Source organism: Mixophyes fleayi, chromosome 6 (assembly GCF_038048845.1).
Source record: "Mixophyes fleayi isolate aMixFle1 chromosome 6, aMixFle1.hap1, whole genome shotgun sequence".
Taxonomy (NCBI): Eukaryota; Metazoa; Chordata; class Amphibia; order Anura; family Limnodynastidae; genus Mixophyes; species Mixophyes fleayi.
In genome coordinates this window covers 146,045,019-146,057,511 of record NC_134407.1, presented here as the reverse complement: position 1 = coordinate 146,057,511, position 12,493 = coordinate 146,045,019, and the positions used below count along the sequence as shown (strand labels likewise).

Genomic DNA, 12,493 nt, shown 5'->3' with positions numbered 1-12,493 from the left:
AAGAGAGAGACTAGGGTAAATAGATAGCAGCCAATTAACCTACAAGTATGTTTTTTATTGGAGTGTGGGAGTAAACTAGAACACCCACGCAAACGGGGAGAGCATACAAACTTCACACAGGCCATGGTTATGGTCGGGAATCAAATTCATGACCCCAGTGCTGAGAGGCAGAGGCACTAACAACTAAACCACAGTGCTGCCCCACTAAGCCACTGTTCTGCCCCTGTAAGGGGCCTTTTCACATGCCCCTTACATACCCGTTGGCCTCACTATACCTCATACCTCCCTACATGTCACTAGTCCTCTCCACATGCCATCACATTTCAACACATGCTTCACACAGATCTCTCACAGCAACTCACCTTTACCACTGAAGACTGCGCATAAGAAGAATGAACAGAGAAAGTCATGGGAAGCCTGCTGCCTCGATCACTCTGACTCTTAAGTCAAGTTGGGAGAAACCAACTCTGGTTCCTGCTGGTGCCGGAGCACCACGCTGCAAACTGCTCCAAGCTGGGAGGCACATTTATAACTGCAGCTGGGCGTGGGTTAGCCACCGACACATTAGGCTGTGATTGGGCACACTTGGCAAATCTTGGCTTATGTCCACATCTGGGCCAATACTATCTAGACACAATCTTCATCTAGGCCTCTGAATCATCTGGACCTCACACCATATATGCCTTTGCTCCATCTAGGCCTCTGCCTCATTTAAGCTCCACTGCTGATCTCACTCCTTCAATTTTTCTTATTCATCAATACCTGACCTGTGCTGCAACTTGTGGAGCCCCCACTTCAACTGATGCCTCCAACTTGTCCCTGTTATCCCTTCAAGGTCTTTTGCCACTCTTTTCCTGTCCCACCTTACAGTACACTTACACCTACAATAGAGACACCGGTATTACCAGATTTCATGCATAATCATCACTGCCTGTCCCCTAAGCTCCTCATGTCTGAACATCCTCCTCACTTCTAGATTGTGAGGTAGCAAAATCAGGGTCCTGTCTACGCTCAGTCTCACGTCTATTGCTGGTCTCCTCCATTTTCGTCCCCTATGCTCTTTATGCATAATTGAATTGTGCCCAAAATGGCTGTTCCACTCTACATATTCCTGTACGTCTCTGTCATGGGCAAGCTAATTTTTAGGCATAAATCTGCAAATATATGTTTGTGAATTACTTCCTAGAAATAGTGAGACATGGTTCTCTTAGGAGCTGTTAGATCAAGGGGTTTTGTGTATGTTAAACCACCCAGGGGGGCTGGTAGATAAGGATAGCACCTTATACCATTTATGGCAGGATGGCAAATGTGAATGCCTTTGAGGAGATCTCTTGCAAGACAATGAAATCTCACACATGTTTGGGAGGCCCCAGACAGGCCGACTGCAGAGACTGGGTTGTATGTTAATGACAGATTCAAGCTGAATAAGGGCACAGGAAAAGATCATATCATTTTCTCCAATATCATACATACCAGAGGCATGTGTGGTATGCAGATGAAGGGAAACTTAGGACCTGTTGTGTGAAGGTAAAATCATGTTCGTAAACCATACTGTTGAAAAGTTAGGACGGTGTAAAGAAAACTTGACTTAGAGGTATTCAAACAGCAAAGTCATAAGACCCCAATTTGCATTCTCCCCTCCTGTTGGTTCTGACCTCACAGGGAAGGGGGCTGGGGGGCCCTGTAGCTTGACTTTAAAACTGTATTGAAAATGTAACCCTGGGTTCTTCTTCTGAGGGAGTTTAATTGAAGAGGTTCCATTTTTTCCTGCTCCTCCCGGCACCACAAACTTGATTCTAAGTGAGGTATCAATTCTGTGTTTTATCCTTTTTATTTTATAAGAAACAATTGCACTCTATTTGTATGTCATTTTATTATCTTTTTATCTTAAGCATTGTGGATGTATTTTCCATATTAAATTACACTTAATAAGTTCTAGTCTCTGTGTTCTTATGAATTCACGCGACAGTTTGGTCCAGACGCTACCTAATTGAAACTGTGCAAACCTTGTGGTTTAAGTGAACTCTGATTAAAGTAAATTGTGTTGGATTAATGCTAGGGAGAACCGAAGGCTTCCTAAATAAGAGTGTCAGCTCTTATCCGAAACAACCTTGGTGGTGGTAATTAGTATCGCAAAGCAGTGTGTGGCATAGATAGGGAAGGATTTAATCATTTTAGACAGACCAGGTGGTTGTCTTTGTGGTTGACCCTGTGTCACATATGCGTCACGCAGACTCAGGTGAGTGCTGTTCGTGACAAATTGGTGGCAAGCTTGTGGGATATATTTTTAATTATTTTTTTTTAAGAACTTAAGTGAATTAGGGTTGTGTGATCCCTGAGAGAGGAAATACAGACTAATTCACCAGAGACTAAACTCAATGCTTAAAACATTATAAGACATACAGCAATTGTTTCTTTCCCTCCCCTTCTCTTTTTTTTCTTATCTTTTTTTATTTGGCATTAAACTGAGGAAATGGCTGCTGCATATAAACGTTTGACAAAGGAGGCGCTGATTTCAGATTGTGAGGATGCAGTAATTCCCACCAGTGGCAAAAGTAAGGAGCAATTGATTGAAGCTCTTGTACAGAGGGATGAACATCAACTCACAGTTGTGTCTGAGGAAGAGCATAGCCAGGACTCAGGAGCGGACCTGACTGTGGATATTCCTCAAAACCAGGGACGGTTAATTTCGGATGATTCTAATGGTGCATGTGTGGACACTGCTATGGACGTTTATATGCAAACCGCCCTGAAATATTTGGGCCCAGCGGACATTACAACTAAAATGCAACTCATACAGCAGTTCCAGGAGAAGGAAGCTGCTGACCGTCAGGAGAGAGAGAGACACGCTGCTATGGAGGCAGCAGAGAGGCGCGCTGCTATGGAGGCAGCAGAGAGGCACGCTGCTATGGAGGCAGCAGAGAGGCACGCTGCTATGGAGGCAGCAGAGAGGCGCGCTGCTAAGGAGGCAGCGGAGCGCCAAGCAGAAAGAGAATCTGCCGAGCGAGAGGCAGATAGGAGATATGAGCTGGAGCTTGCCAAGCTCAAACGCCAGTCAGAAGCGAAAGACACTGGTATTAGCAGACCCCGTCCTGAGAATTTCCCTGTATTGGAAAAAGACGGGGATGTAGATGCTTTTTTGCGAGGATTTGAAAAGACTTGCCGACAGTATGGACTGGCCAAAGATCAGTGGGCACAATATTTAACCCCTGGTTTGCGAGGTAAAGCATTAGAGGCCTTTGCAGATCTTCCACCTGAGATGGACGGAAATTATGAGGCAATCAAAAGTGCCCTGTTGCAACGTTTTAACATCACCCCAGAGGCGCATAGGCAGAAATTCAGAGATTTAAAACGCAGTGCCTCTGACACATATTCAGGACTTGTGGCCCAGCTGTGTGCTTCCTTCAAACAGTGGGTTGGAGGGCTACAGATCACCACCTTTGATGCTCTGCAAGATTTGATGATCCAGGAGCAGTTTCTGACTTTGTGCCCAGCTGATGTGAAGGAATGGGTAGTGGATCGGGACCCTGCATCATCTGCGGAAGCAGCTAGACTGGCTGACAAGTATACTGTCACCCGGGCCCCTGCAGCTAAAAGAGGAACTTTTGTGCCAGGACAGTCTGCCTGGAAAGGGGAGCGGCCAGGAGGAGCACCTTCACCTGCTGTTGTTTCTTCATCTTTTGGGAGGGTGGGGGCCAAGCCTGTTCAGGGAGATACCCGCCGTTGTTTTATTTGCAACAGGACAGGGCACCTCAGTGCCGCCTGTCCAGACCGAAAGACATCTACAGCCTCCACTGTGGGACCACCTCCTCCCCGGTCTGCTCCAGCTGTCCTGTGTGTTGCGGGATCCCAAGTGAGCCGGAATGACAATCTGCAAACGGTCACTGTCGGTGACAAGGTAACTGTGGGGTTAAGAGACACGGGTGCTGATGTTACCCTGGTGCGTTCAGAGTTGGTGGGGTCATCGGATATAATTCCAGGGAAAACTATTGCTGTGCGCGGGGTGGGAGGGATACACCCTGCTGTGCCTATGGCCCGGGTCTATCTGGACTGGGGTGCTGGAAGAGGTCTAAGGGAAGTCGGGGTATCGGACAATATTCCTACAAATGTTTTGCTTGGAACTGATTTAGGCAGGATGTTATCTCGTTATGTTGCTAGTAGTGATGTTGTGGACTCTGAACTTAACCATGTTTTTTCCCAGGTATCAGGATGTGACAGGGAAAATGTTTGTTCAGTTGTATCTGAAGTCTGTAAACTAGGATGTGAGAAGGAAAATGATTGCTCAATTGTATCCGACCTAGGTCAACTGTCTGTATCCAAGGAGTTAGGGGATGTAACTATTTCCTCAGTGTCAGTGGTCACACGTAGGCAAGCAGAGAAGGATAGGTCCTCACAATTAACTCCTGAGAGAGAGGTAGAAAGTCCCTCTGACCCAGAAGCTCCCCCTCTAACCCCCCTCCCTCCAGCACCTGCAGTTACAGACGCCTTACCTTTATCACCAGACACTGAGCAGCAAGTGAGAAGCCAGGCTTTTCAACAAGCACAGCAGACTGACACTACACTGGAAACACTGAGGTGCCTAGCAGGCAGTCCTCCCACTGAGTCTGATAAAGAAAGAGTGTTTTGGGAACAGGGAAGGTTGTATAAGGAAAGTGTAGCCAGAGATGTACCTGAGGCGGGGGTGATGGAGAAACGGCTAGTGGTACCCCTTATGTATCGGGAAGGGTTACTCAGGGTAGCTCATGAGGTCCCGCTGGCAGGGCATTTAGGCATAAAGAAAACTAAGTCTCGCTTAAAGCAAAAGTTTTACTGGCCAGAAATGGGCAAAGATATTGCCAATTATTGTCGATCTTGTCATGCCTGTCAGATGGTGGGGAAGCCTGGTGATGTGGGACACGCCCCTCTAGTGCCCCTGCCAATAATAGCAGAACCCTTTGAGCGGGTAGCTGTGGACATTATAGGACCCCTTGCCATTCCCAGCAGCTCTGGAAAACAATTTATTCTCACTGTGGTGGACTATGCCACACGGTACCCCGAAGCGGTGGCCCTCTCCTCCATACGGGCTGACAAGGTGGCCGATGCCCTCATATCCATTTTCTCCAGGGTAGGATTCCCCAAGGAAATGTTAACTGATCAGGGCACACAGTTTATGTCTAATTTAATGCAAAGCCTTTGCAAAAAGATGCACGTGGAACACCTCATAGCCAGCCCCTACCACCCACAGACTAATGGCCTGTGTGAGCGTTTTAATGGTACTCTCAAACAGATGCTCAGAACCTTTGTGGAGTCCCAGGGGAGAGACTGGGAGAGGTTTCTGCCGCACCTCCTGTTTGCGTACAGGGAGGTGCCGCAGGAATCCACTGGCTTCTCCCCCTTTGAACTCCTGTATGGGCGCAGGGTGCGCGGTCCCTTAGATCTGATCAAAGAGGATTGGGAAGGGAAATTAATCACCCCCGAAACCTCCGTGGTCCACTATGTGGTGCAGTTCAGGGAGAGGATGCAATCCCTAATGGGGATGGTGCATAGTAATCTGAAGGCTGCCCAGACTAAGCAGAAGCAATGGTATGACCGCAGTGCTAGGGAGCGTATCTTTGAAGTGGGTCAGAAAGTTCTGGTATTGGTTCCTATGCGGCAGAATAAGTTACAGGCTGCTTGGGAGGGCCCCTACTTGATAGTTCAACGCATCAATGATGTCAATTATGTGGTAGCCAGGGATGAGGGACGGAAGAGGCACAAGGTATATCATGTGAACATGATCAAGGCCTACCACGAAAGGGGGGTCTCTGTATTAGCTGTATGTAGCTTACCTGAAGGGGACCAGGAGCCAGACCCCTTGTTAGACTTAGTAGCCTCTGCCAAGAGTGGGAGATCATTAGAGACCACCCAGCGTAGTGAGAGCTTGACAGGAGTACAGCTAGATCAGCTGTTTGTGACATTGAGGCCCTATCAGAATCATTTTACAGGGAAGCCAGGGCAAACACATCTAGTTGCTCATCATGTAAACACAGGCGATCAGCCTCCCCTCAGACAAACAGCTTATCGAGTTTCCCTGGAAGTGCAGACAGATATGAAAAGGGAGATTGAAGAAATGTTGGAGTTAGGGGTAATTAGAAAGTCCCACAGCTCCTGGGCTGCACCAGTAGTGCTGATCCCCAAAAAATGTGGTGGAACCCGGTTCTGTGTGGATTATAGAAGGTTAAATGAGGCTACTGTGTTTGATGCCTATCCCATGCCCAGGATAGATGAATTGCTAGAACGGTTAGCCCACGCTCGCTATATAACCATTATGGATCTGAGTAGGGGTTATTGGCAGATCCCTCTGACGCCTGAGGCTCAGGAGCGGTCCGCATTTATCACCCCGTTTGGTCTGTATGAGTTCCTGGTCATGCCCTTTGGGATGAAAAATGCCCCTGCCTCCTTCCAGCGACTTGTTGATAGCCTGCTAGAGGGCCAAGAGAGGTATGCTGTAGCCTACCTAGATGACATTGCTGTGTTTAGCCAGACCTGGGAAGAACATTTGATCCACTTGAGCAGTGTGCTAGCTAAAATAGCGGGGGCGGGTTTAACAATAAAACCTGAGAAATGTCAGATTGGTATGAATGAGGTGCAGTACTTGGGGCACCGAGTAGGAGGAGGTACCCTGCGTCCTGAGCCAACTAAGGTAGATGCTATTGCTGCATGGCCCACCCCTAAGACCAAGAAACAGGTTATGTCCTTTTTGGGGACCGCTGGATATTACCGAAAATTCGTGCCCCAATATAGCTCCTTAGCTAAGCCCCTAACTGACCTTACAAAAAAGAGGTTGCCCCAAGTGGTGACTTGGACCCCAGACTGTGAAGAGGCATTCACCGCATTGAAGTCTGCACTTACCCAATCCCCAGTATTGCAGGCTCCTGATTTTGACCGGAGGTTTACAGTGCAAACGGATGCCTCCAACTATGGGCTGGGAGCTGTACTCAGCCAAGTGAATCAACAAGGGGAAGAGCACCCCATACTGTACCTAAGTCGGAAGCTGCTTCCCAGGGAGGTGGCCTACGCAGTTGTGGAAAAAGAGTGTTTAGCTATAGTGTGGGCCTTGCAAAAGTTGCAGTCCTACCTGTACGGACGGGACTTTACGGTAATCACAGATCACAACCCTCTCAGCTGGTTGCACAGGGTGGCTGGGGACAATGGGAAGTTGCTCCGGTGGAGTTTGACCCTCCAGCAATACACTTTCACTGTTCAGCACCGAAAAGGGAGCCACCATGGTAATGCAGATGGATTATCCCGTCAGAACGAAAGCCTTGTGTCAGGTGAGCAGGGAAAATCGTCTTGTAGGTAACAATTTCCCTGCCACCCTCTAGAACGGGGAGGTGTCATGGGCAAGCTAATTTTTAGGCATAAATCTGCAAATATATGTTTGTGAATTACTTCCTAGAAATAGTGAGACATGGTTCTCTTAGGAGCTGTTAGATCAAGGGGTTTTGTGTATGTTAAACCACCCAGGGGGGCTGGTAGATAAGGATAGCACCTTATACCATTTATGGCAGGATGGCAAATGTGAATGCCTTTGAGGAGATCTCTTGCAAGACAATGAAATCTCACACATGTTTGGGAGGCCCCAGACAGGCCGACTGCAGAGACTGGGTTGTATGTTAATGACAGATTCAAGCTGAATAAGGGCACAGGAAAAGATCATATCATTTTCTCCAATATCATACATACCAGAGGCATGTGTGGTATGCAGATGAAGGGAAACTTAGGACCTGTTGTGTGAAGGTAAAATCATGTTCGTAAACCATACTGTTGAAAAGTTAGGACGGTGTAAAGAAAACTTGACTTAGAGGTATTCAAACAGCAAAGTCATAAGACCCCAATTTGCATTCTCCCCTCCTGTTGGTTCTGACCTCACAGGGAAGGGGGCTGGGGGGCCCTGTAGCTTGACTTTAAAACTGTATTGAAAATGTAACCCTGGGTTCTTCTTCTGAGGGAGTTTAATTGAAGAGGTTCCATTTTTTCCTGCTCCTCCCGGCACCACAAACTTGATTCTAAGTGAGGTATCAATTCTGTGTTTTATCCTTTTTATTTTATAAGAAACAATTGCACTCTATTTGTATGTCATTTTATTATCTTTTTATCTTAAGCATTGTGGATGTATTTTCCATATTAAATTACACTTAATAAGTTCTAGTCTCTGTGTTCTTATGAATTCACGCGACAGTTTGGTCCAGACGCTACCTAATTGAAACTGTGCAAACCTTGTGGTTTAAGTGAACTCTGATTAAAGTAAATTGTGTTGGATTAATGCTAGGGAGAACCGAAGGCTTCCTAAATAAGAGTGTCAGCTCTTATCCGAAACAACCTTGGTGGTGGTAATTAGTATCGCAAAGCAGTGTGTGGCATAGATAGGGAAGGATTTAATCATTTTAGACAGACCAGGTGGTTGTCTTTGTGGTTGACCCTGTGTCACATATGCGTCACGCAGACTCAGGTGAGTGCTGTTCGTGACAGTCTCTATTCTTATGTTTTTGTACTATGTATTTGTTATTCTGCAAATGTAAAGTACTTTAAGGCATAGTCAATTAGGTCCGTGTTTGCGGTAACTTATTGAGGTGCTGCGGATTACCTTTGTGCCCTGTTCTGGCGCATTACGGCTTTCCCGGGACCTAATTGAATATGCCCCTTTGAGTCCTATTGGGAGAAAAGAGCTATATGAATAAAATTATTATTATTTTTTCAAGAAACAAAGTCATTATAAACTATTGCTGCTATTCCTGGTTTCTGCATATTGCTTGTTAAGTTAGAATAGGGAAATATGTGGCAGATGTTTTCAGTAGTTTGCAAGTAACTTGCACAAAATGTAAAGACTTTTGATGATCTACAGTATCATATCCTTTATGGTACAAGTTATATGCTGAAAAATGTGCTTGGAATATTGTTACTGTGGTTACTGATTTACAAGTGTTTAGTAATGTAGTAAAAGTGGCAGATCTGCCTCATTTCATTGGGTGTTCCGTGCATATCACCTACATTCTACAGCTGAATTCTGTTAGACTATTCTGCCAGTCTGTTCTAATACAACATCCAAGTGGCTCTTTCTCTTCTCACAGATACTTTCTATTACATATTGGAAGATATAGCTATTTATCAAAATGCAGTGATAAGAAAAAATAACTTATTGGCACAATTTATCAAGGAAATGTCATTGGGCCAGACTTCAGGGATATGTGCATCCATAAACCAGCTAGCTATGTACCAGATTTGGGCTTCAGTTCAACTACAAAAAAAATAAAATAAAATAAAGACATAGGGCCTGATTTATTAGGGCACAGCATTAGAAGGGGATCCCACACATTATGTTTTATAATTTTATAACACTTTATAGAGCCAGAGAGTCGACCGACCCTAATGTCGGTCGACCCACAGGCTAACTACAGCTGGAGCAAGAGATACGGCTGGATTGTAAAGTTACTTTTACGGCCATAGTGCTACACGCCCTTTCCCTGTCCTGATCACTCCCCTTTATTGTAGTCTGTAGTAAGTCCACTTTCCGTCCGTTAGAGCACAGAAAAGAGTTATTTGGCCCATAGATACAAAATATGCACTTACTGGATTCCCTGTTATAGGCTTTCACAGCTGAAGCAAATTTTCCATTCAATGTAATGACCTGCTATGAAAGCATTTAAAGGAGAAAAATGGAGTTATGATTGTAGTTTAATGGGCTAGTATGAAAAACGAAATTGTGCTTACACTGGATGCACCATTTAATCAGATTCATTGGGATCCCTAATGGCAGTAATGGTGCCACGCCACACTAATCTTATTATCTTTGTTTTTTAAGCAGGCTGAGTTGGTGTCCAGTGCGATGAACAGCACATCCACAATAAGTACAATTTTGTTGTTTGTATTAACTTACTGAACTTCAGCCAAGACTATTTTTATTTATGGTTGGAGTGAACATTTAATATATTCAGAATGTTATTTTCTTTTTTGAAACCTGCATGCTCAAAAGTACTTTTGTGCCTTTCTGAACACTGGCTTTTGATAAATAATAGAATGTGATGGAACACCCCCCACAGGGGCTCCATGAGACAGGGAGCCCATGGCACATGCCCCTTGCCCCTCCATCCTTAATCCAGCTCTGAGTTATGCTTAAAATATGGATGAGGTAATAAGGGGATGTTAAGCTTTGGATTCCTTGCATTTTAGCTTATCTAGGTGAAAGTGAGCTCCTACCTTGATCTGTTGCAAGGAAAGAAATATTGTCCATTTGCAACAGCTGCAAAAAAGAAAGCAAATGTTGCTAAGGTCAGAGTACTTGGTCTAGAGCAGGGGTCCTCAAACTACGTCCCGCGGGCCACATGCGGCCCGCTGAGGACATTTATATGGCCCGCCGGGTGTTTATACCGCCGCTGCCTGTCTGTCATTTTTTTTACATGAGAAGGACGGTCATTGGTGGAAGAGGGAGAGGGGGCGGCGGCCGCCGCCCATTGGCTGGCCGGCTGAAGCGCTGAATCTCATCTCCCAGGATTCAGAGGAAGCTAGGGCATTTGGGAGGGCCGCCTGAGCGGTGACTTGTTGGCAGTGAAGTTTGGAAGCGGGAGCGCGAAGAGCGGGAGAGAGAATGCGGAAAACGGAGGCATCACAGCGCAGAGGCAGCTTGGAGGCAGTTGAAAGCATTATTACCTCAGTGTGAGCCTGAGGTAAAAGCGGAGTTTCACCAATCAGACTGCAATGATGGGCATTGCAGTCTGTATGTCTCTGTGTGGGCAAAGTTATTGCTGGTATATTGTTTTTGTAGCGCTGTATATATATATATATATATTGGTATTTTACTAATAGCAATTTGGAATCCCTAGGAAACAATAATGTCAAGAAAAAGAAAAATTGACTCGGAGTGTAGGATATTCAAAGAACAGTGGACTTATGATTACTTTTTCATGCAGTACAAGGAAAGAGCTGTATGTCTGATATGCCAGAATATAGTGTCTGTGTTCAAAGAATATAATTTGCGTCGACACTATGAAACTCAACATAAAGATAAATATGATTGTTTGGTTGGAGAAGTGAGAAAAGATAAAATATTAAAACTGAAAAATACATTGACAACTCAGCAAAATACTTTTGTAAAGCAGAAGCAGCTAAATATTTCATCACTGTGAGCAAGTTTTCAAGTTGCCAAGCTAATAGCACGCACTGGCAGACCATTCATGGAGGGAGAATTTGTTAAAGAATGCCTTCTTTCTGTTGCCAAAGAGATGTGTCCAGAGAAGACCGATTTATTTAGTACAGTGAGTCAGGACCTACAATTACACGGAGGATTGAAGAAATGGGAGACAATTTGCATCAGCATTTGCAAAACTCCACAAGAAAACTTTCATATTTTTCCTTGGCACTCGACGAAAGCAATGATGTTCGTGATTCTGCACAACTTCTAATTTTTATTCATGGGACGAATGATTATTTTGAAGTCACAGAAGAGCTTGCTGCACTGCAAAGCATCAAAGGAACAACTACAGGAGAGGATATCTATGAAAAGGTTTGCCAAACTATGAATGGTTTGGAGCTGGACTGGGCTAAACTAGCCAGCGTGATAACTGATGGTGCTCCTAGCATGGTGGGGTCTAAGAAAGGAGTAATTGCTCGCATTAACCAAGATATGGACAAACATAACCATTCTCATCCAATAGCCATACACTGCCTCATCCACCAACAAGCGCTGTGTAGTAAATCACTGAAGTGGGACTCTGTTATGAAAATTGTGGTATCTTGTGTTAACTTCATTAGAGCTCATGCACTAAACCACAGACAATTTCAGGAATTTCTGTCTGAGCTAAATGTTGACTATGAGTCGAGGGAGAGTTTTGAAACGTTTCTATGACTTACTTCCACAGATTACAACTTTTCTGCTTTCAAAAAACAAAGAAGTACCAGAGCTCAATGATGCAGAATGGAAATGGCACCTTGCCTTTCTGACAGATGTAACAGAGCTACTCAACAATTTCAATATGCAACTTCAAGGAAAGGGGAAGCTCATCTGTGATATGCAATCACATGTCAAAGCATTTGAAGTAAAATTAGGCCTCCTCATCAAACAAGTGAAGGAGGAAAACTTCTGCCATCTCCCAACAACTCAAAATCTGTTAGCGGAAAAACCATTGATTGCATTCCCAAACAAAACATGTGTGGATTCACTGGAAAAATTGCAAAAGGAGTTCCAATTTAGATTTAAAGAGCTTCATCCCCATGAACAGGACATACAGCTTTTCCATAACCCATTTTCTATTGACATTGAAAATATGGATACAATTACCAAATGGAACTGGCTGAACTGCAGAATTGTGACTATCTGAAAGACGCATTCAAGTCAAGCAGCCTTCATAATTTCTATGCATCTCTCCCCTCTGAGACATATCCTCATCTCAGGAACCATGCACTCAAAATAGCAACCATCTTTGGCAGCACTTATGTCTGTGAACAGACTTTTTCTAGAATGAAACATTTGAAATCTCCA

General features: G+C 44.8%; 1 protein-coding gene across 1 annotated transcript; it reads left to right on the top strand.

Moving 5' to 3' along the window:
- The first annotated feature begins 2,881 nt into the window (after positions 1-2,881).
- On the top strand, positions 2,882-11,860 carry LOC142095358 (uncharacterized). The gene is made up of 3 exons (XM_075178310.1): positions 2,882-6,296; positions 6,882-7,292; positions 11,451-11,860. Exons 1-3 carry the CDS (start codon positions 2,882-2,884, stop codon positions 11,858-11,860), a joined length of 4,236 nt encoding a protein of 1,411 aa, XP_075034411.1.
- Positions 11,861-12,493: the final 633 nt, after the last annotated feature.

Coding starts and splice junctions, on each gene's coding strand:
- LOC142095358 (XM_075178310.1), top strand. CDS start 2,882: ATGGAGGCAGCAGAGAGGCACGCTGCTATGGAGGCAGCAGAGAGGCAC. Junction 6,297..6,881: donor TATAACCATTATGGATCTGA/GTAGGGGTTATT, acceptor CCCAATCCCCAG/TATTGCAGGCTCCTGATTTT. Junction 7,293..11,450: donor GAACGAAAGCCTTGTGTCAG/GTGAGCAGGGAA, acceptor ATTATTTTGAAG/TCACAGAAGAGCTTGCTGCA.